The sequence below is a fragment of the Callithrix jacchus genome, chromosome 13, assembly GCF_049354715.1.
Source record: "Callithrix jacchus isolate 240 chromosome 13, calJac240_pri, whole genome shotgun sequence".
NCBI classification, from domain to species: Eukaryota; Metazoa; Chordata; class Mammalia; order Primates; family Cebidae; genus Callithrix; species Callithrix jacchus.
Window position 1 is genome coordinate 79,355,117 of NC_133514.1, and position 23,386 is coordinate 79,378,502.

At 43.1% G+C, this 23,386-nt stretch overlaps 1 protein-coding gene and 2 pseudogenes across 2 annotated transcripts in view; 2 read left to right on the forward strand and 1 right to left on the reverse strand.

The window, feature by feature from the left end:
- Positions 1-18,724, forward strand: part of MOCOS (molybdenum cofactor sulfurase) — a 79,082-nt gene extending 60,358 nt beyond the window's left edge. For both annotated transcript variants that reach the window (XM_002757174.7, XM_035270892.3), the window contains 4 exons: positions 5,505-5,610; positions 8,693-8,831; positions 16,765-16,869; positions 18,530-18,724. In XM_002757174.7, the coding sequence (XP_002757220.5) occupies positions 5,505-5,610; positions 8,693-8,831; positions 16,765-16,869; positions 18,530-18,682 (503 nt within the window). In that variant the 3' untranslated portion in view covers positions 18,683-18,724. The remainder of the gene's footprint in view (positions 1-5,504; positions 5,611-8,692; positions 8,832-16,764; positions 16,870-18,529) is intronic.
- Positions 13,974-14,055, forward strand: LOC118146964 (U4 spliceosomal RNA; annotated as a pseudogene).
- Positions 18,725-20,193: 1,469 nt separating the features above from the next.
- LOC103787634 (protein FAM133B pseudogene) lies at positions 20,194-21,158 on the reverse strand (annotated as a pseudogene).
- Between the last annotated feature and the right edge of the window lie 2,228 nt (positions 21,159-23,386).

Here is a 23,386-nt window from a genome sequence, read left to right on the forward strand (position 1 = left end):
GTGACTGGTACTTGTTCCTTTCCATGTTTCTTTCAGGAGCTCTGGTAGGGCAGGTCTGGTGGTGACAAAATCTCTCAATAATTGCTTGTCTGTAAAGGATTTTATTTTTCCTTCACTTATGAAGCTTAGTTTGGCTGGATGTGAGATTCTGGGTTGAAAGTTCTTTTCTTTAAGGATGTTGAATATTGGCCTCCACTCTCTTCAGGCTTGTAGGGTTTCTGCCGAGAGATCTCCTGTGAGTCTGATTGGCTTCCCTCTGTGCGTGACCTTACCTTTCTCTCTGGCTGCCCTTAACATCTTTTCCTTCATTTCGACCCTGGTGAATCTGTTGATTTTGTGCCTTGGAGTTGCTCTTCTTGAAGAATATCTTTGTGGAGTTCTCTGTATTTCTTGAATTTGAAATTTGCTAGTCTTGGGAAGTTCTCCTGGATAATATCCTGGAGTGTGTTTTCCAGCTTGGGTCATTCTCCCGGTCATATTCAAGTACATGGATCAAGCATAGATTAGTTTTTTTCACATAATCCCCTATTTCTTGGAGTCTTTGTTCATTTCTTTTCACTTTTTTTTTCTCTTGTATTGCCTTCTCTTTTTATTTCATTGAGTTGATCTCCAATCTCTGATATCCTTTCTTCTGCTTGATTGATTCGGTTATTAAAACTTGTGTTTGCTTCATGTAGTTCTCGTGCTGTGTTTTTCAACTCCATCAAGTCATTTCTGTTCTTCTCTAAGCTGGTTATTCTAGTTAGCATTTCATCTAACCTTTTTTTCAAGGTTTTTGGTTTCTTTGCATTGAGTTAGAACGTGTTCCTTTAGCTCTGCAAATTTGTTATTATCCACCTTCTGAATCCTGTTTCCGTCAATTCTTTGCACTCCTTCTTGGTCAAGTTGTGATCCTGTGTTGTTGAGGAGTTGTGATCCCTTGAAGGAGAAGAGGTGTTCTGGTCTTTGATGATTTCACCTTTTTTGTGCTGGTTTTTTCCCATTTTTGTGGATTTACCTGGCTGTCGTGTCGGAGAACTGCTTGATGAGGTCGCTTGTGCCTGTGGGGGCACTACTGGGTTTCTAGGGACTCCTTCAGGTTACTAGGGAAGCTTCCTGCGCCTTTTTTGTTTATGCTGGGAGATTAGGCCTGCCTCTTCTGCTGACCTGTAGCCGCTGCTGGGTTGTCAAGAACGCGGTCCCATCCCGTTGCTACGTAGGCTTCCTGTGTTTTTTGTTAAACCGTGTAGCCCAGTCCCACCCCTAAAGTGGTAGGTTGTGCCCTTCCTCCACTGGGCTGGATCATTCAGGGTTCATCTCAGGCTGTGGCACTGGCTATGCAACCCACTAGAGTCAGAGCTTCAGCCCTCTGGGGTTTGTGGGGGAGGTTAGGGACCTGCCCAGCCACACCTGGCAGTCTCCCTCTTCAGCTTTCTCTCTCTTCGGTCATGGGGTAGGGGCCGCCCAGCTGCTCCTGCTTACAGCTCCCTCTCTCTCTGGGCAGGGGGAGGGGGCGATAGCTCAGTCTGCAGACTCTTATTCAACTCTGCACTTGTAATTTCCTGGTGCTTGACTGGCAAAGATCCCCTGTTCTATGTATTGCTGAGGCTTTGGGGGAAGCTCTGTATCTGGACCTGAGCGCTAGAGGTGGAGCCTCCAACTCGCAGTTCAGATGCACTTTCTAGGTGAAGCAGCGCCCCTCCCCGCCTCAGTCTGCCGTCTCTCACTGAGTGTTGTGCGCTGGACTTGTGTCTAGTCAGCCATCTTGGATCCTCTGTTGCTTGTTTTCTTCACTGCTGTTTCCTCATGCTTCCAATGGCACCTGGCACATAGTTGCTCACTAAATGGCTAGATGAATGAATAAATGATCACCAGTTTGTTCAGATATTACCTGGCCTAGTGAACAGTTCCCAGAGGAACTAGCTTGTAATCTAACTAGCATTTAGAATTTGGGCATGGTTGCTCACACCTGTAATCCCAGCCCTTTGGGAGGCTAAGAAGGGAGGATTGCTTAAGTCCAGGAGTTCAAGACGAGCCTGGGTAACGTTGCAAGACCCTGTCTCTACAAGATAAGATACAAAAATTATGAAACCCCATCTCTTGAATAAATACAAAAATTAGCCAGGCATGGTGATGCATGCCTATAGTCCTAGCTACTTGGGAGGCTGAGGTGGGAGGATCACCTGAACCTGGAGACGGAGTTTGCAGTGAGTTCAGATCACAGCACTGTACTCTAGCCTGACCCTGACAAAGCAAGACCCTGTCTTGCTAAGTGTGGTGGCATGCACCTCCCAGCTGCTTGGGAAATTGAGATGGGAGGATCTTTTGAGCCCAGGAGTTCGAGACTGTAGTGAGGTATCACCACACTACTGCACTGCAGCCTGGATGATAGCAAGACTCTGCTTCTAAAACATAAAATAAATAAAGCAAACAAATAGCATTTTGACCATATATGGGCTGAAAACTGGGTCTAGGGCCCTGCATAGGTTAACCTATAAATCCCTGAAAGTGTATGCCATAGAGAGGAGTCAAAGGATGTAATGTGCTTAGACTTTTTAAAGTTCTAATTATTTTTCATGCCATAAGCTGTTAAGAATTCAAGTTGCTGTGTGATGGAAAAGATTTATACTCATTTTATTGAAGTTAGATGGTGGTATTTGGGGTATGGATAAGCTTAGAGACATGATTAAAGGGGAGAGAGAAATAGGCATTTCCAGGGATGGAGACATGAGAGGAGTGGGATTTGTCAGGACCTGTATGCCACCCTTGTAAATTACCTGGAGGAGACAGCAGCAGTGAAATCGCTAAGTGCCAATCATTCATAGCACCCGTTGCCTACCTGGGTTTGCTGGGTTTTCAGGAGGCTGGCTGAGATGATTATGCCTTAGTCCTGGTCCTTTGGAGTCTTGGTTGGTGAGATCACTCGCCAGCAGACAGCAATGCTACAAAATAAGGGATGTAATAAAAGTCTATGCAAAGGGCAGAATCCTCTATATCTGCAATGAGTCACAAAGGGCTTCAGGAAGGAGGTGAGTTTGGAGCTGCATCTTAAAAGAAGAGTAGGAGTTTTCCAAGCAGACAGAGGCGGGATGTTTATCCAGGAGCAGCGTGGCAGGGCTTGGCATTCATGGGCTCAGAGAAGGGTTTAGGAGGGTCAGATGTGAGCAGGGGAGTGACAAGGTACAAATGGGGAGAGGGGTGAGTGTGCCACTGAGGAGTCAGTAGTACTCTATCTGTGGTTGCACGTCTCACTGGAGGATTCTAAGCCAAGAAGCTTCATAACACTGCTTATGTTGAAAAGGCAGCCCTGACTTGGCGAGGGGGCTGTATCAAGTGGGAAACTCAGGCAGCAAAGACACCAGGTGGGAGGCAGCTGGGACTGTCCTGTTGGGAGATGGGGCCTGAAAAGCTGATGGGTGTAGAGGAAGGAAGAAAGCCTGTCTTCCCATTCTCTGCACAATATGGAATCAGGGAGCATCAGCTTGTGACCGTTTACACTTAAAGGACACCACCTAGGGTGCCATGTTCTCTGACAATCTAAGCCACTGGTCTTGAAACGTATTTTTTGAGTTGGTATGGAACTAACTGTCATTTAACGGCCAGTATTTTACTTCTTTCCTTTTCCTCTTCAACTTGTATTTCCTCTCCATGTCCTCAACAGAATTTTATCTTAGTGTTAAGTATTTTGTGCTTGGAAATCTTTCATTGACTACTATCTTATCATACTTCTGTAAAATTAAAATGTGTATACAAATTTACATGGATAAACTTTTTTTTAAAGTTTATTGTGACTGTAAGTTTAAGTGCTAGGAAATTTCTTCTGCATTGAGTTCTTATATTAAAACAATTTTTTTTTCTAGAGATGGGGTTTTGCCATGTTGCCCAGACTGGTCTCAAACTTTTGAGCTCAAGCAATCCTCCCACCTTGGTCTCCCAAAGTGCTGGGACTACAGGTGTGAGCTTCTGCACCCAGCCCATAATTTTTAATAGTACACAGTTGATCAAAGCAACATATGTATATTATAAATTTTGAAAGATAATTATTAAACATGATAAGAATAGTGAAGATGAATCTCTTAATGAGGTGGCTGGGCTCCCTGCCATTGGTTCCCACTCCTATGAATGACTGTCACTCATGGCCAGAATAGCTGGTGCTCAGCCTCCGGTCTCTTCTGAGAAGCTTAAATAAAGGGCTAGGGAAAGGAGTTTTGTTAGTGCACTGTCACTCAAACCTTTCTTCTGAAGTATGTGACCAAAGCACTGGGCTCTAAGATTGAAATGCCTTTCATCATCTGTCACTTGACAGCTTAATTAGGCCCTGCCGTTTTGTGGACAGCAAAGAATTGGAATCCAGCTGACCTACAAGAGGATAATTCACCCCAAGCTTTAGAGACTTATTTTCTCAGCTTGAACTCCAGAATTTTGAATGGGGCTTTTGTCTTCCATCCTGGAGATGGTTGGTCCCTGAGGGAGTGTGCCTTAGGAGACCTTGGCCTTTCCTCTGTGAAGGAGGAAGGGTCCTTGTGGACAGGGCTGTACTTCTTGTCTCTGGAAGAGCCATTTTAGCAAATGGGAAGGAGAGATCTGAGCAAAGGGTATATGAAAGTGGAGGATCTGGAGGGCGATTCTCTCAAAGGTATCTGTTTGCATCTACTCTGGGGTCCACACACCTGATTTGGAGACAGCTGAGTAGGCCCTGGCCCAGGCAAACCTTTTCATCAGTATCTTGGATACTGATAGTGAGGCCGGACCTGCCAATGGGAGATGGAAGCTGGGTGATAGGCTGCCAGCCATTCTGAATGCACTTAATATTTTTTTCAATAGTTTCTTCTCCCTTTTATTAGTTTTTAAACATCCACTATCTATTTCTAAAGTCAATGCCTGGCACTTGCCCAAGGGTAAACAGCTTTTCCCTGATTAGATTCAGAAGCTCTCTCTGGGCCTATTGCCCTCACCAAGGTTCTCTGCCTTGCTCCATCCTGTCCGAAGAAGAATGCACCTGCCATCACCCCTCCTCCTCCAAGTCTTGCCTCCAAGTCTTTTTGCTGGAAAACTTTTTGAAAAAATTTTTGCTGGAAAAATTTCATCTCAGCATTATTTTATTTTACTTTTTAAATTTTCTAATTTTTTTTTTGAGACAGAGTCTCACTGTGTTGCCCAGGCTAGAGTGCAGTGGCTCACTGCAACCTCTGTCTCATGGGTTAGTAGAGACAGAGTTTTGCCATGTTGGCTGGACTGGTGTCGAACTCCTGGCTTCATGTAAGCCTCCTGCCTCAGCCTGCCAAAGTGCACCCAGCCCTTATTGTTATTTTCTCCAACTTATTTTAAATGGTATTCTAGGATCTCCTTTTCCCTCCTCATTGAAAGATATGTACCATGCTTAGGACATTTTTATTATTGCCAGGCACCACTTTTTTTCCTTTATAGAAATAGTCTCTACCATTTAAAAATGCAAGTCCATGAAAACATGATTGGCTGTTATTCTGAAAAAGCAACTCTTCTTTTAAATGCTCCATCATTTTCAGATCAGCCTTCTGGTACAACAGCCACCCTTTCTCTGGTGAACGAGGCACAGTATCTGCTGATCAACACATCAAGTATTTTGGAACTTCACCAGTGGCTAAACACCAGGTAAGAACTCGTATCTAGGGACTAGCAGACAAGCATCACTATTTGTCACTGAGAGCAGGGTCTGGCACCCGCCTGGGAAGGAGAGATCTGAGAGTCATGAAGTTCAGCTCTGCTTCCTTTACAGATGAGACACTGAGGCCCTGAGAAGTCAGCAAGCCCTTTCATCCAGCTTCCATTCAGCTTTATAGAGGGTTATCTTGTATCTTACAAAGATCCTTTTAGACATCCTCAAGATGCTTAATGGAGAATCCCTAACTCTCACATTTTAATCAATTTCTTAATGTTTGTTTTAATTGAATTGCCACCAACTTGACCTACTTTTATTGCCCACCCTCCCACTGTCCCCTGTCCCCTAGGATCTCTGCCCTACTTCACACAGTCATTCCAAAGATTCAAAAAAAAAAAAAAAAAAAAAAAGAGTGGTTATGGAAGCTTTTAAAGTTGTAATTGCAGCCACGCTTTATTTAAAGACATGCTACCGATGGAACTAGCACCCCTCGCTGCCCACTCTCACCCAGTGCTCCGCCAGGGACCCTGCCAGTGTCAGGAGGTGAGCTCCAGAAAGGGTCGTGGTTGTTCTTTAGAGCAAAGTGAAGTCCCAAGGTAGTCAGGCAATGAGGAAAAATCACCCAGCTGTCATGCCACAGGGTGACTGGAGCAGACTCCTCATTCCTGGTCCACAGGCCAGAGATGAGTGTTGTGTTAGTGGCTGCCCCTACAGCATGGTGAACTGGGGTTCCTGTGACTGTCATGCACCATGTGGTCATGTGCACATGCATACATACTTGCAAAGTCATACAAATACAGCTTAATAAAGATGACCAAGGCCACTTCCTCCACCTCTGCAGGGTTGGGCTATTTGTAGCCATTCTTATTTTTAGCCATTGTGGAAAACTAACATCATTCTCATACGGTGGCCCAGGTTGCTGTCTTTGGGAGCAAAAGTGTGATGCAGCCATATGTTCCCTGGGTATTCACTGAGTTCTCCTCCTCAGGCATGTAGGGACCCTCCTCCTCAGGCATGTAGAGCCCTGGAAAAAGTGGGCATGCAGTTTTCTGGGGTTCATGGTGTGGAAAGACAGGAGGCAGGGACAGGCTTGCTGCAACCCCAATTGCTACCAGGAGGGGCATTTTCCCCACCATCTGATTTCAAGCAGGGCAGACCCACTGGGCAGGTGGTCCAAGAGCAGAGTGAGGGTCCCCTGCTTGGTGTTTCTTGGCGCTCTATTTGCAAATGTGAGGGACTCTATCAGGCACATGTTAGCCACGATAGCTTTTGGACATAAAATATCCCCTTTTACAAAGCCCAAAGTGAGGGTTTATAACCCAGAGAGTAGATGCAGAATCAAAGGATTTCATGACTGGAAAGTGCTAACTCTCTTGTTGCAGATGAGGAAACCGTGGTCCTCACAGGTTGTGGGAGTTGCACATAGTAAGTGGCAAAACCAGACTCAGGTATCTGGTTGTGACTCCTTCCCAACCCCATAGTCTTTCTATTCTGTCTTTGAGGCATACTCTAAGCATGCCCAAGGGTTTACCCCACACCAACTTAAGCAATTAAAAATTTACTAAAGCATAAAATAGTGCAGAAATCATCAGTTCATAGTTAAATTCAGTTTTACAGATATATACACCCATGCTCCATCATTTTCAGATCAATCTCCTGGTATAGCAGCCCCCCTTTCTCTGGTGAAGGAGGGAAAGTATCTGCTGATCCACACATTAAGTATTTGGGACTTTACCAGCAACTGCCACCACCTAGATCAGTCTAAGAATGTACTCCAGAAACCTCCCTCGTATTCTATCCCAGTCAGCCTCACTGAAGGTCACCACTATTCTGACTTCTTTCACCGTAGCTAATTTCACCTGTTCTTGAACTTAATATGATGGGATCATACAGAATGTATTCTTTTGTCAGAGAAGTTTTAAGATGTGTTTTCAGTGCATTCTTCTGGGTGAGGGTGGGGGGTGCAGAGGGGGCCATTCTTTGGAACCTCATGGCGGTAAATAAAAGTTGTAAAAATAAACAAGAATTACAAAAATAGGCCAGGCATGGTGGCTCACACCTGTAATCCCAGCACTTTGAGAGGCTGAGGTGGGAGGATTGTTTGAGCCCAGGAGTACAAACCTAGCCTGGGCAACATAGTGAGAACCCATGTCTACAAAATATAAAAATAAGTTAGCTGGGCATGGTGGCAAATGCTTGTAGACCCACCTACTTGGGAAGCTGAGGCAGGAGAATTACTTCAGACTGGGATCTTGGTCGAGGCTGCAATGAGCTGAGATTGTGCCACTGCACTCCAGTCTGGGTGACAGAGCAAGACCTTGTCTCAAAAACAAAAACAAAGAGCAGAAAACAAAGAAATTACAAAAATAGCAGATGTTAGTTAAAACTGCAAATAGAATGGAAATTAGGAAATGCTATCCACTTTATTTATTTATAATGTTTTAATACCTGAAAAAAGGGGTGAGATCTCAACACCTGTGGAAAGAAGGGGGAAGTAGGGAGTGAGATCTCAGTGCTTTTTAGGTCTTTGATAATTAAGCCTGCTTACAGGTCTTTAAACGCCTTATGCTGCCCCACCTTACAGAACTGGTGTGTTCTTAGAAGTTCCTTCTTCACTGGAGCTCTGTTCACCTGGTTTCCAAAGTCCTTCATCTCTTCAGCCAAGATCTGCTCACTCTTTGCCTGGCTGATGTGGGCCTGTCACTGGAGATGGGACCATATCCTGTGGGAGACCCTGATGTCTGTTTAGCAGATGGGTGTCTCTTGGCCTTACACTCATGGTAAAAGTCTGTAATCCCAGCTACTCAGGAGGCTGAGGCAGGAGAATTGCCTGAACCCAGGAGGCGGAGGTTGCGGTGAGCCGAGATCGTGCCATTGCACCTCCAGCCTGGGTAACAAGAGTGAAACTCCGTCTCGAAAAACAAACAAAAAAAAAGACTGTTCTGATTATCCAGGCTGCAGGCCATAGTAGAGCTGATGAAGTTAAGTATTGCATGGCAGGCATGATGAATAATTACAGCGGTACAATTATCTGCCACCCTCCCCCCACTTACTCTTTTTGGTTGCCTTCAACAGTGATGAGAATGGAAAGGAAGAATTATTCTCAGTGAAGGATCTCAGCTTGCGTTTTCGTGCCAATATTATTATAAGTGGAAAAAGGGCTTTTGAAGAAGAGAAATGGGATGAGATTTCCATTGGTTCTTTGCGTTTCCAGGTAAGTTTTGGGAAGTTCTGTTATTCTCCTCTAGGGTTGTCAGTGAAGATTGACCTCAACCCCAGACCTGGATAGATGCAGGTGGGACTTCCTCCCTGTCCTTGTCTCTTAACTATAAAATCTTGGTGGGAGGTTATGTCACCTCAGCATTCTGAGACACCCTATGGAATAATCCATCCTTTATTTGCCAAGAAGATGGCAGCAGTCAGTTTCTCATGAGCCACAGAAGGTATGCCCCATCAGAGGGTTCGACTCCGCCTCTGTGCAGGTCAGTTTTGCATGAGCCACAGAAGGTGCGCCCTATCGGAGGGCTCAGAGCCACCTCTGTGCTGGTCAGTTTCGCATGAGCCACAGAAGGTGCACCCCATCGGAGGGCTCGGAGCCACCTCTGTGCTGGTCAGTTTCGCATGAGCCACAGAAGGTGCGCCCCATCAGAGGGCTCGACGCTGCCTCTGTGCTGTCCTTATGTCTAGGCTTAAACTCTTTTTTTTTTTATTTTTTGAATGCTTGCTTCATGAGAATGTTGTCCTCCTGAAGCTTGCTGGACTTTCTGGCAGTCTGGAGTTTGTGGAGGGAGGCCCAGAAGCCTGATGGTGCCTCTGTGCCCATGGCCATCCCTCCTCCACTTGCTTCATCTTCTTCTGCCTTTGCTGGTAGCTGGGGAGGAGATTGTCAGAGGCAAAGCCACCAGGATGTCCTGTCTCCCTGGCTTTGAGCTCCCAAAACCTTTGCTGTGGGTTTCAAAGATGTGAGAAAGAGGAGAAATGTCTTAGGCTAAAATCTGTCTTCCTCAGACGGTTGACAAGCCCCCATGAGATCCCACACTGTCACTGTCTCTGAGCTCATCACCCCTTCCCTCTCTGCCTCTGTCACAGTGACCTTCTCTCTGTTACCCAAAGAGCCACCCTTCCTGCCTTAGCCCTTGCCATCCCTTCTGCCTGGTATATTGTCCAAGGGTCTCAGCTCAGATGTCACCTTCTTGGAAAGGATGCCCCTGACCTGCCGCAGGGTCATGTTCTGCTTATTCCTGCAGCATGTAGGAGGGTGAGGCCAAGTCTGTTTTGTTTCCTGCTGTACCTCTAGGGCCTTGAGCAGCACTGGCCCAGAGTCAGTGCTCAATAAGTAATTGTTGAGGGAAGAAACAGACAGGAGAGGTAAGGAATATTGAAGGCCACAGAATGTACTCTGCTCTTTAGTGGGGGCTGAAATTATTTTTATAATACAGGCTGGGCATCCCTAATCCAAAAATCTGAAATCTGAAATGCTCCAAAACCTAAAACGTTTTGAGCACTGACATGACAGTCAAAGGATATGACCAATGGAACATTTTAGATTTCAAATTTTCAAATTAGGGGTGCTCAGCTGGTAAGTATACCATAGATATATAATGTAAATATTCCAAAATTAAAAAAATATCTCAAAATGCTTATGGTTCTAAGCATTTTAGATGCTCGCCCTGTAGTAATGTAATTAGGAAGTAGCCTGTCGTAGTGTTATTAGCCATTGGTATAAATTGACTACCTTGTATTCAGGCTCTGCACTCAGAAGGAACACCACTCTAACATCTAGGAAAGCAGTAACAGTCATTTGAATCTTTCTTAAAGAAGTTTAGAGATCTGGGGTGTAGGAAATAAATTGCATGGCACAACAAAATGTCCCAATGTTGTTTTTGATGCATTTAACTCCCTAGACTTTCTCTTACCCTGGCAGTTGCTCCCTCTTGAAAAACAATCTACATTATCTCCTACATTCTCTCTCACAAGCCCATCTCTGGCACCAGCCCTCCTGCCATTTCCCTTATCCTTCCATCCTTACTTATTCTTCCTTATTTTCTATCCTGTGTCTCTGCCATGTTTTCTTTTTTAAAAAATGCCTACTGGTACATATCCTGCCAGGCACAAAGTAGATGCTAAATATACATTATTGGATAGGTGGAGAGTGGGAGGGAGGAAGAAAGGAAGAAAAGAAAAAAAAAGAATGAGAAAAGGGAAGAGAACCAGAGCTACGCTGAGATCACTCTCAGAAACTTACCTGGCAGCAGTAGGACCTGTGACTCTCCAGGTATCTGGAGATGTAAATAGAAGGAAGACTCTTTAAGGAACCTTTCTGAGATGACTTAGCAAGCTTTGCATTCTTTAGGTCACCATACTTAATAGGCCATGACTAGTAAAAATTAAAATATGCATGCTCTTTGACTCAATAATTTCACTTGTAGAAATCTATCCCATAAAAATGCTAATACAAGTATAAAATAAGTATAAAAATACTTTTATCAGGCTGGGCAGCATAGCAAGACTGTCTCTGCAAAAAAAAAAAAAAAAAAAGAGAAAAGAAAAATGAAAAAGTAGCTAGGCATGGTGGTATGCGCCTGTAGTCTCAGCTACTTGAGGCAGGAGGAGACCTCTAGCCTGTAGCGAGTCAAGATTGCCTGCTGTACTCTAGGCTGGGTCTCAGAGCGAGACCCTGTCAGTCAATCAATCAATCAATCAATCAACCAATAATATCTATACGTAGTAGTGCAGTGCAAGCATTAAAGAGCATAAGACATAGTTAATACTGTACCTTTCTTTCTTTTCTTTTCTTTTCTTTTTTTTGAAATAGGGTCTTACTCTGTTGTCTAGGCTGGAGTACAGTGGCACTATCTTGGCTCACTGCAACCTCTGCCTCCTGGGTTCAAGCAATCCTCCTCCTTCAGCTGAGTCTGGGACTACAGTCCCTGTGTAGCTGGGACTACAGTGCACACCATCACACCTAGATAATTTTTTAATTTTTGGTAAAGATGGGGTTTAACTGTTAGCCAGGCTGGTTTCAAACTCCTGGGCTCAAGTGATCCATGGCCTCAGCCTCCCAGGGTTGGGATGATAGGCATGAGTCACCACACCTGGCAGTACTGTGCTTTTCAAGAAAGTAAATGCTTGGCTGGGCACGGTGGCTCATGGCTGTAATCCCAATACGTTAAGAGGCCAAGGCAGAAGGATTGCTTGAGCTCACGAGTTTGAGACCAGCCTGAGCAAAATAGCAAGATCTTGTATCTACTGAATATTAAAAAATTAGCACAGGCATGGTGATGCATCCCTGTGGCCTCAGCTATTCAGGAGACTGAGGTGGGATCATTGCTTGAGCCTGGGAAATGGAGGCTGCAGTGAGCTATAATGAAGCCACTGCCCTCCAACCTGGATGACAGAGCAAGACCCTGTCTCCCCTCCCCACTGCCAAATAAAGCAAATGCTCAAAAGATGTTTGTTGATGATAATACTCACTGCTTTAGCAATTACAGTGAAACCAGCACATCTCTTTTGGAAAACAATTTTTTACTGGGTGTTATCAAGTCATAAATATTTTTATTCCCATTGGCCTTATAATCTCATTTTGGGAGACTGATACTAAAAAATAACATAAACAGGAAAGAGAGTTATTGAATGAGGGCTTTCTTACAAAATTATCGACCACAGGAAAGCACTAGCAACTATTCACATGGCTTCAAAGGAGAAGAGCTAAGTGTTTCAACCCATGGAATGCCAGGCCATCCATTGTGAAAATTGCAAAATGCAAAGATGAGGTGGCTCTCTATGTCCTGATGTGGATGGATGGCCTTACCTATTGCAGAGTAATTGAAAAAGAAACCCAAGTGGGCTCTGAGACCCCAGAGAGTGTGTTTACACAGGTGCACATATGCAGTTGTGTGTAGTTACATGCCACAGTGTGGGATGGTCTGGGATGGCCTGAGACAGTCTGGGATGTCCTGAGATGGTCTGTAGCTACATGAGCAGCATCTGTCTCTGTGGATGGGGAGAGGGGGACCACTGCTGCTGAGTGCTTTCTCTTTTAATTCTTCATGCTTCTGTATTGTTTTTTAATGAATATATATGCTACTAAACAAGTTTTTAAAAAATTTTTTTGAGACAGTCTCGCTCTATGGTCCAGCCTGGAGTGCAGTGGTGTGATCTCAGCTCACTGCAACCTCTGACTCCAGGTTCAAGCAATTCTCCTGCCTCAGCCTCCTGAGTAGCTGGGATTAGAGGTGCACACCACCATGCCTGGGTAATTTTTGTGTTTTTAGTAGAGACACGGTTTGAACATGTTGGTCAGACTGGTCTGGAACTCCTGACCTTGTGATCTGCCCACCTTGGCCTCCCAAAGTTCTGGGATTACAGGTGTGAGCCAGCATGCCTGGCTGTAAACAAGTTTTTAAAATACTGGTTGTTAAGAATACCAGAAAAGAAGCTTTAAAATGATGATGTTTTAAGAAAATTGTTTTCTTTGCAGGGGGCTGGGTACAGTGGCTCACACCTATAATCCTATCACTTTGGGAGACCAAGGTGGGCAGATCACCTGAGGTCAGGGGTTTGAGACCCGCTTGACCAACATGGTGAAACCGCATCTCTACTAAAAATATGAAAATTATGTGGGCGTGGTGGCAGGTGCCTGTAATCCCAGTTACTCGGTGGGGCTGAGGTAGGAGAATCGCTTGAACCCAGGAGGTGGAAGTTGCTGGGAGCCACCAGGGTGACAACAGTGAAACTCCAGCCTGAGTGACAGAGTGAAACTGTCTCAAAAAAAAAAAATAGGTAAAAGAATATAGTTTCTGGAAAATGCCCTTTCTTCTGCTAGTTTGAGAAACTGTTTTAAGAGGGCTTTTCATGGAAGTGACAGGGTTTCTACAGAAGGTGTTGCCTGTTGGGTGGCTGCTGGAGGCTGGGGCTGGTATGAGCTGCAGGGCCCTGGCATCCTTTCTGCAGGAGCTTGGCCTACACATCAGCTGTTTTCTAGGCCAAGAGCTCAGAGGGTGCAGGAAAGTTGAGGGCACAGCTTTGTGGTATTACCAAAGCTTCATTCCACAGCAGGGATCCTTGTGTATAACATGGTAGTTTTCACTCTTGAGCACGGCCAATTGCCAGTCCTGGGCTTGAGTCCCTGTATCCCTAATATAGTTCTCATCCAAGTCAGCCAAGGATCTAGACAAGGAAACGAGGTCTGGAGGGGTCACAGGTTTGTAAAGTCCTTGGTAGAGCTCCTTTCCAGCATGTTCTGGATACTTACGTGGCTGGGAATCTTGACTTTGGTACCACAGGGAGCCTATATTTCCATTGGTTTGGTACCCAGCACCAGAATGTGAGTGTCAACCTGAAAAAAAATAATCAGAGCTTTGCACAGTGGCAGAATCAGAACCAATGGGGTTTAGCGGAGGTGTGATTATTGCTAATTGAAAACTTTTCCAATTAAAAACAAACAAAGAAACAAAAAAACAAACTAAAATTTAAAACACACACCAGAAAAAAATGATCTTTTAATGTGTCGAATTTATTCAGGAGCAAGTAAAAAGGATTATAAAGTAGGATGCATAGATATGGCAATCCACAGGTGCACCCGAAGAGGAGAGAGTAAGGGAAAGCTTTTATTGGCAAAAAGAAGTTTATACAAGCTGCTTGAAAACAGAGTTTATTGGTTCCTGAGGCTCAAAGCCAGAGCTGGCATCAGTTCATTGGTGGAGACGCTGTTAAAAGGCAAATGTTCTTTGAAGAGTGTCTTATCTGAACTGCTGCAGTCCTAAAGAATGTCTAGTGATAAACCCAGTCTAGAAATACGTGCATATATGCAAGACATGGATCATGAAAAGCGTGAGATGCATGAAGGACGTGGAGGAATTTCTTGTGGGATTATTTTAGAAAGTCCTTGGGACAGTTGTTATCTCAGAAATGCAAGCATGAGCTCCCTTCCTTCATACTATCGTGGCTCCAATTTCTTTGGGCCTAATGAGTGATTTTATCCTGGTATCTACAACTTTCATACCAGTAACAGGATCAGGCCAAGACACATTCAGATTAGGTGAGTGTTTCTAATTTCAGTGCATAATTTGTATTTGCCCATGAGTAAGCAGAGGAGAAAATGGTTATAAGAAAATCAAGTACCTTTGTACCTTTCACATGTACAATAAAAGAAGCGTCTCATTACTGCTGAGCTGCATACTTTCTTTTTTATGTTTATATTATGGGGGATTTTAAGTTCCACCAGACAGTATGACCTTTGTTAAGAAGCGGCAATAGTACGTTTTAAGTATTGTGCATGTGTGACATGTAGGCATGGGTACATATGGATATATATATGTACATGGGTACGTATGGATATATATACATGGGTACATATGGATATATATATGTACATGGGTACATTTGGATATATATATGTACATGGGTACGTATGGATATATATGTGTACATGGGTACATATGGATATATATGTACATGGGTATGGATATATATGCGTACATGGGTACGTATGGATATATATGCGTACATGGGTACGTATGGATATATATGTACATGGGTATATATGGATATATATGTGTACATGGGTACATATGGATATATATGCGTACATGGGTACGTATGGATATATGTGTGTACATGGGTACGTATGGATATATGTGTGTACATGGGTACTTATGGATATATGTGTGTACATGGGTATGTATGGATATATGTGTGTAAATGGGTATGTATGGATATATGTGTGTACATGGGTACGTATGGATATATATATACATGGGTACGTATGGATATATATGCGTACATGGGTACGTGTGGATATATGTGTGTACATGGGTACGTATGGATATATATGTACATGGGTACGTATGGACATATATGTGTACATGGGTACGTATGGATATATATGCATACATGGATACGCGTGGATATATATGCGTACATGGGTACACGTGGATATATGTGTGTACATGGGTACGTATGGATATATGTGTGTACATGGGTATGTATGGATATATATATGTACCCATGCCTACATGCCATACATGCACAATACTTAAAATATACATATATTGAAAATAATTTTGTTTCCTGCTGATTACAGTTGTAAAAATATTTCCCCATTTTATTTAAATGTCTTTATAGATTCCTTTTAATACCTGCATGATCTAATTTTAACTCCTGCGCCATATACATCATATATATGTAGCATGGTTTACTTAACCATTTCTCTCCACTGTATGACATTTATGATGTTAACAAGTTTTTCCTATTATGAATAATGTGAGGATCAATCTTTGAACATGACTGTGGTTGGGCTTCGGATTCCTTTCTTAGGTTAAATTCCTAGACGTGAAGTTGCTGGGTCAGAGGGCATTGAGACATGAAAGTTTTCTCTGACGACCTTCTCACAGGGGCCAGCACTGCCTCTGAACTTCCCCTCCCCCTCCCACTCCCTGCCTTTTCTTCTCCTCCTCCTTCTCCAATCCCCCCCACTCCCACCTCCCCTCCTCCTCTTCCTCCTCCTCCTCCTCCTTTCTTCTTTCTTCTTTCTACTTTCTTCTTTCTTCTTTTGCTCTGTTGCCCAGGCTGGAGTGCAGTGGTGCTATCTTGGCTCACTGCCTTCCAGGTTCAAGTGATTCTCCTGCCTCAGCCTCCTGAGTAGCTGGGATTACAGGTATGTAATTATCCAGGTGTATCCAACACCTGGATAATTTTTGTAGTTTTAGTAGAGACAGAGTTTTGCCATGTTGGCCAGACTGGTCCTGAACTCCTGGCCTCAAGTGATTGGTCCACTTCTGCCTATCAAAGTGCTGGGATTACAGGTGTGAGCCACTGTGCCTGGCTTCCTGCAACTTTTTTCTTTTCCCAATTCGTCCTCCCAGTCACTGAGTGCTTTTCTTCCTCAAATCCATTCTCCAACATTTCTGGAAAACCATCAAGATTCTCAGTCCCTGTTTTCTTTCTCTGCAAAGCTCTTAAGCAGTGATCTGTCTTTTAGCTGACAAGCAAGTGCAGATGATTCCCCAGCAGAGGTGGTGAATAGGTGTTGCATCCTGGCTCTCCATAGCTGGGGGACTGGGCATTTCTGCATGATTTCTCCCTCTGAAGTGCAAGACTCTGGTCGCTTTTGTGGCAACGCTGTGTTTTCCTTTCTCACTTGCCAGGTTTTGGGGCCTTGTCACAGATGCCAGATGATTTGTATCGACCAGCAAACTGGGCAACGAAACCAGCATATTTTCCAAAAACTTTCTGAGAGTCGTGAAAGAAAGGTAAGCGTGATTTCAAAATACAACGCCTGGTTTCCCTCCTGGTATTATCAGTCCCACAACTGTGTTCATAATAGTGCAGAGTAATTTTTTTAAATGGGGGATCTGCTGCATACCCAAAGCTGTTAGGCTGCCATTAACCTACCTTGTAATTTGCAGTTCCATCTTACTTTTCCTTTCCATCCAAGTTCTCACTTTTTTTTTTTTGTTTTACTACATGTATTCTTATGCTTTCAAATCTTGTTGAAAAGATAGAGAATATCAAAATAAAAACAAGTAATTCTATTGTCTTGATCATTCTTTACCACTGAGATCTTATGAAGAGTAAAGTGCCTTACTATGAATAGAACAGCTGCATAGAAAGAGTCAGTACATTTCCTTAAACTGGAAATTCATTCGTTATTCCTGGAAATTCATTTTCTTGAAGGTTAAAACAACTAAGTGTTATTATAAATTCCAGATTATAAAAACGGAACTTCCAACATGTTGATTGTTTATTTTCAGGCTTATACTTTCTGTTAGGACTTTTTGTTTACAATGAATTCCAGGAAGTCAAGTAAAGCAGTCAGGCTACATAGAACAATTCTTGAGAATTAACAGAAATAATGCAAACACTGAATCTATTTCCAATAATAAGCTGGCATGGCAAACTGCTACATTGTTTCCTGTGTTTCTTCAAAACCAGGAAATATGTAACAGTGTAGATATTTGATTTACGTAAGTTTTCTTACAAACACGGGGTAGAAATGGCCTGCAGAGTGGTACATTTGACTGTTACAGCAGCCTGTCTGTCAACGCAGGCTGTGTCATCTGGGGTGTGGGGACCTTGAGCCTGCACCATGCAGGTTGCCAGGAGAAGAAAGAAGGAGGCACAACTATGATACTAGGGTACATGAAAATAGTGTTTCTCAGCATCACTGTAGTTTTCATGGACCTGAACTTTTTATTTTTAAATTTTGGAATAATTTTAGATTTACAAAACAGTTACAGTGAGGGTGCAGAGAGTGCACTCTTCACTCACATTTCTACAAATCTTAAGGAGTTAGCATGGCCCAATCCCCTAGCCTGAGGCCTGGAACATGAGGATGTCCAACAGATGTTATCACATGAACAGACAGATTGGGGAGCACGTCAGGTCCTCTGAAGAGTTCTTAGTGGCTCACTTGCATTGATGGTTAACATTAAGCAGACTTACCTACTCTTCATTTTGGAACTTCCACCCTTATTCAGGAGAATTTGACAAAATTAACTTGCATCATTCTCAAGGAAAAGGCAGAGCTTTGCCATTATCTTCCCCAAAAGGCTTATATATCAGGCAGCAAAGGGGAAATGGGCCTCGTGGTGGTCACAGGCTGAGAGTAAGAAGAAGGTCCTTCTGCAGCAAGTTCAGGACATGTGGGACAGAGATGTGCCCAGCAAGAAGAGGTGTAGGGTGACCGTAAGTAAAGGATGGATGCCTTAGGATGAGAATCTTTGAGGTCTAAAGTTAGGATTGTCCTCATGTCCCACTGCATTCTACTATGTAACAGATTGGACATATCAAGTCTCAGTACGTGTCTTTAAAGATATGAATTTTTTAAGTTAGACGTTAATATTTACAAAGTTATTTTAACTGCTAAAAGAATCTAGCCTTTTGTTGTTGTTGTTGCTGTTTTGTTCACAGGTGAACTTTGGCATGTACCTGATGCACACATCACTGGATTTATCCTCCCCATGCTTCCTGTCTGTAGGATCTCAGGTGCTCTCTGTATTGAAAGAGAATGTGGAAGGCCATGATTTACCTGCATCTGAGAAACACCAGGATGTTACCTCCTAAAAAAACCTTTTAGCATACATTAAAGCTTCTCTTTTACAGTGATCTCTATTATTGTTAAGATCTGCAACTTGGTTCAGTAGAACTTGGTGTTTTGAATAAGGGGGGACCTTTTCCTTTAGAGGCAGGGAATGCTCTTACCTGCTTCCTTCTGCCTTTTTTTTTTTTTTTTAAGTAAAATAGCTATTTATTCAGCCTGTTGTCATGCCAACATGTTCTGTGCATATGCCACTATAATTAGCACACCCTTTGTAATAGGCAAAATTGTACATCAAGTTGTATTTCACGTTACCTGATTATATAAAAATGAAAATGAATTATCAATTCCTTTTAACATTCCTAGTAAACAATTCAGCAGTAGATATGAGGCACAAAATCTTAGTAAAATATAACACAGGAAGAGCAATAATGTAACTTATTTAAATTCAACTTGTCATAACTTGTTATTAATATACAAAGACAACAAACTTTTAAAACATTACATTTACTAAGATTCTGGCAATAAGACACAGCATACCAGGCTTGCCACTCAACTTGTTTATGGTAAGGTAAGTCTCAGCTTCAATATGAAGCCTTTTTTTTTTTAAATCAAAACCCTGCCTTTTACATGCTAAATATCTTGGCAAGCAGGCCGTTAAACATAGTAACGAACTTAAGACAGCAAGAGTGAGGAGTTAACAAAAGCTAAATATTGCAGCCTAAACAAAATTCATACAAAAAATAAACTATCACTGGTTACATAAAATTTTCCTGACTGGTTAAAACTTATTATAAAACATGCATTTTAGAATCTTTAGCTATCAAGTTCAAAAAGTACCAGTGTCTATTTAAAATAATTCCTCTCCCAAGCCAAAGTATAATCAAAATTAATTCAAATGACATAACACATTCTAATGTTAAAAAATATTCATATTATTGAAGTGGAGGTAAATCCCAGAGCTTTTGGGGCTTTCTCATGCTGCAAATGGCTGTTTCTCTGGTTCACTCAAAGCAGCATATGACAGCATCCAAGGATGACATTAAGCTCAGTAAAGGGCAAGACTGCTGGTAGCCAGCTCTGACCTCCCAGTGAAGCATGGCTACTGTGTCCACAATACAAGATGTGTGAAGATCAAAGGCACACTATTCTGCTAGTTAAAGAGATAGCAAACCACCCCCCTCAACCCTAAAAGCTCCTTCCCCAGGTAAATAAAAGTATACGAGGGGAAAAAAATTAAAATACACTTATCTACAGAGTAAGGGTTCTGAAATATTAATGCAATCCCTCCTTCAAAAATTTTAACTAGAGTCATCTGGTTATTTCTGATTACATCTTAAAGGTGTATCCAGATTCAATTTCTGTTGCTTTATCCTTAGACACTTCTAGTCCAGAGTATTAATTTTATTCCCAAATATCTTAACCACTAGTACAACTGCAGTGTATTATCTCCCAGAGTTATCAAGCACTGAAAGAAATAGATGTTCAAGCAGCAGGCAACACTTATGGCCCTTTCACATAGTGGCATCTGAGTGGCTACTGAACAGTCCAGGAATAATTCTAAAAACAAGAAAATTCATGCATTTTAGTAAATATGTTGTAGGTTTCACAGTTGAAATTTCCTCAGACATTGCACTTTCTTTATAAGAGAATCCTGATTTTTCTTAATGTCATGGTGAGTCAGGACTTGAACTAGCAGCCTTCTTTTTCTTCTTCTTACTGTGTTTCTTATGCTTCTTTTTCTTTTTTGTTTTTTTCTGTTGCTTTTTCTCGTTCTTCACTGCTTTTCTTCTTTTTGGCTCGTACCTCCTCAATATACTCTGATTCTGACAAGGACTCAGATGATAAAGGTTTATCTTCAGAATACATCTTTCTCTTTTTGCCGAGTCCTTTAATGTCCTTTTCTTTCTCAGTTGCGTCTTTTGACTTCTTTTTCTTTTTTAAACTATCCTTACTGTCTGATTCAGTTTCTGACAAGGAGCTTTCAGAAGATTTATGTGAACGATTCTTCTTTTTCTTTCTCCGTTTTCCTTGTTTTTTATCCTCATCTTCAGAATCAGAACTGCTGGAAGAATCAGAGCTTGATGAAGAAGAAGATGAATACCTACCAGATTTCTTCTTTTCTTTTTTCTTTCTCTGTCTTTTTTTGGATGAGCTCTCACTTCCACTTAACAATTTCTCCCTGTGTTTTTCTAATTCTTTCTTCCAGTTCTCATTCATTTTTTCTTCAAATTCAGCCAAAGCCTTGTAGCCTTTCTTTTTCTTTTCTAGTTGCTCTTTTACTTCTTCCCAGGTAGGCCTTGGTCAGTTCAGATAATCCTGTATTGTTGGCCCTGAAGACTGGATTGGACCCCTTGATCTTGCCATTGCTATTGGGTTCATATAGGCCACCCGATTGTCCCGCTTCCCCATGGTGCTGGGCCGAGCGCACTGTCGCACGCCGAGGGAAACCGGGCCGGAGAGACGGCGGAAGTGGGCCCGCCGCACGTCCTCCTGCCACCTACCCACTCCGCTCCTTCTGCCTTTGACTTCTCACCCTGCACATCTGCACTGGCTATGCTCAGGAGAGCAGTTATGAGGCCTCAGGAATGAATTCTGCACCCACATCCAGTGAGACTCCCATAGGTATTTGAAGTATAATCATTTGTAATCAGATGAAATCTTCAATGAAGTTCACTGAGAAGATTGAACTTACTCCAGTCCCTAGTTTAGCATTTTCTCACATTGTAACTTTGTCTTTAGAGAGCATGTTTGATCTCTCCAACCCCTTTGTAGTGAGGAAGGGAGTCCATGCCCAATGACCCTGGGTATGAGAAGATGCTCCTCTCCTCCCATGTACATGATGGTGTGGGTTTGTGCTCAGTGGCCCAGAGGGTGACCACATTCCTTGTGGGAAGTTTCTTCCAGGATATTTATGTTCTGAGCACAGGCACAGGCTAGCAATTTCTTTCCTCTTGCTTCCCATCCCTGGCTGCCATCTTCATCCCCCACTGAGTTGATGTACTTTTTTTTTTTTTTCTCAGCAGAGGACTTGATTGGTGGTCACCTGTGGCACAGGTTGGAGGAGCCAGAGTGCAATTTGTGGTGGGGGGACCACAAGCCCTGGCCCCTCCCTCTTGCTTACACATGAGCCTGAAGTTACACTCAGTGATGGTGGTGCTTATGGAGGTGGTCGTCCTCTTCTCCACAAGTCCACAGGATGGTGATCCATCCACCTGAGAGCCTCCAAATCCCATCGAGGGAGGAACTTTGGCATTCAGGAATCCTGTCTGTACCATCTTTGACCACTGCTCCTGCAGCCTCCAGATGAAAATGGTCAGTGAGGAAAACTCATTCTCTAATGAAGTTATTCATCCCACTGAGTTTCTAAGAAGTTTCTCTCTGCACTGAGTTTGCGTTGCCTTATCTGCTTCCCTGTGACTTCCAGCCTTAGGTCTTACCCTGTCCTCTGGAGCAATGCAGTGGGAGTACATCTACTCCACATCCATTCTGCCAGTGTCCTTCTGAAGCTTGCTGTCCATGTGTGAACCCAGAGCCTTCAGCATCTTCCACCAGATTTTGTATTTTTCCAGTCACTTCTCCCCCAAATGCCTGCCCACCATGGCCCACTGTGTCTTCTGAAGGCCTGTGCCACCCCATCTCTTCTGTTGCTCAGTTGGAGAGCAGGCATCAGGCTCAGGCTTCCCTACCTCATCTGTTCAGAGCCAGTGGGATTCAGGGTCAGTTTGTTTCATTATCATTTGTGAGAGTTTGTGTTGTTTGCAGCACTAGGTGGGATGTGAAAGATGAGCTGTGCTCTGTTCTCAAGGATGCTCGAGAGGGAGCCTAATGATTGCACACTCACAAGTTGTGCAGAGTTAAGGATAAAAGTACAACTCTGACTCAGTGGTTCCTGAGATCAGTGAAAGAAGAGGCAAATGAGGTTAGGTGGGGGGTGAGGTGGGGTTTACTATTTTGAACAGTTTATTGAAAAAACAACCTCTTTGAAGACTCAGCAGTACCGCATCATGCAAGTGGTCTTGTCCTCATCAGCTAACAGATAGGAAAACAGTGCCCTAAAGTAATGGATTTATCCACCTGCTCAGGCCCGTTTCATGCAGGAGGAAACTTCCCAGATGGCACATTGCAGCATTTCAAAGACCTTCTGTTGACAAATGTGTCATATTAATTATGATGGAACACAAGTCAGAAGACATGTTCTACAAAAATTGGCCAGGCGTGGTGGCTCATGCCTGTAATCCCAGCACTTTGGGAGGCAGAGGTTGGAGTGAACTGAGATCCTGTCACTGCACTCCAGCCTGGGCAACAGAGTGCGATTCCATCTAAAAAAATTATAAAAAATTAAATAAAAAAATTAAAAGTAAACATTGAGCAAGAGAAAGTGCCAGCCTGCTAAGGTACCATTTCTGTCCTTGTCATTAAGCCAAAGGCAGGTGGTTAAGAGAAGGGACCCACACTTAGGCTGAGAGATTTGTTATGTTGGTAGCAGGGTGGTGGTGTCTGGAACTTATGAATTGCATTTTCTTTTGAGCTTTTTCAGAAAGCAAGCTATTTCTTCTCTTATTACAACTACTAAATTTTGAGTTATTCTCACCTTTATTCAATATTTTAAAAAAATTATTATACTTTAAGTTCTGGGGTACATGTGCAGAACATGCAGGTTTGTTACATAGGTGTACACGTGCCATGGTGGTTTGCTGCATCCATCACCCTGTCATCTACTTTAGATA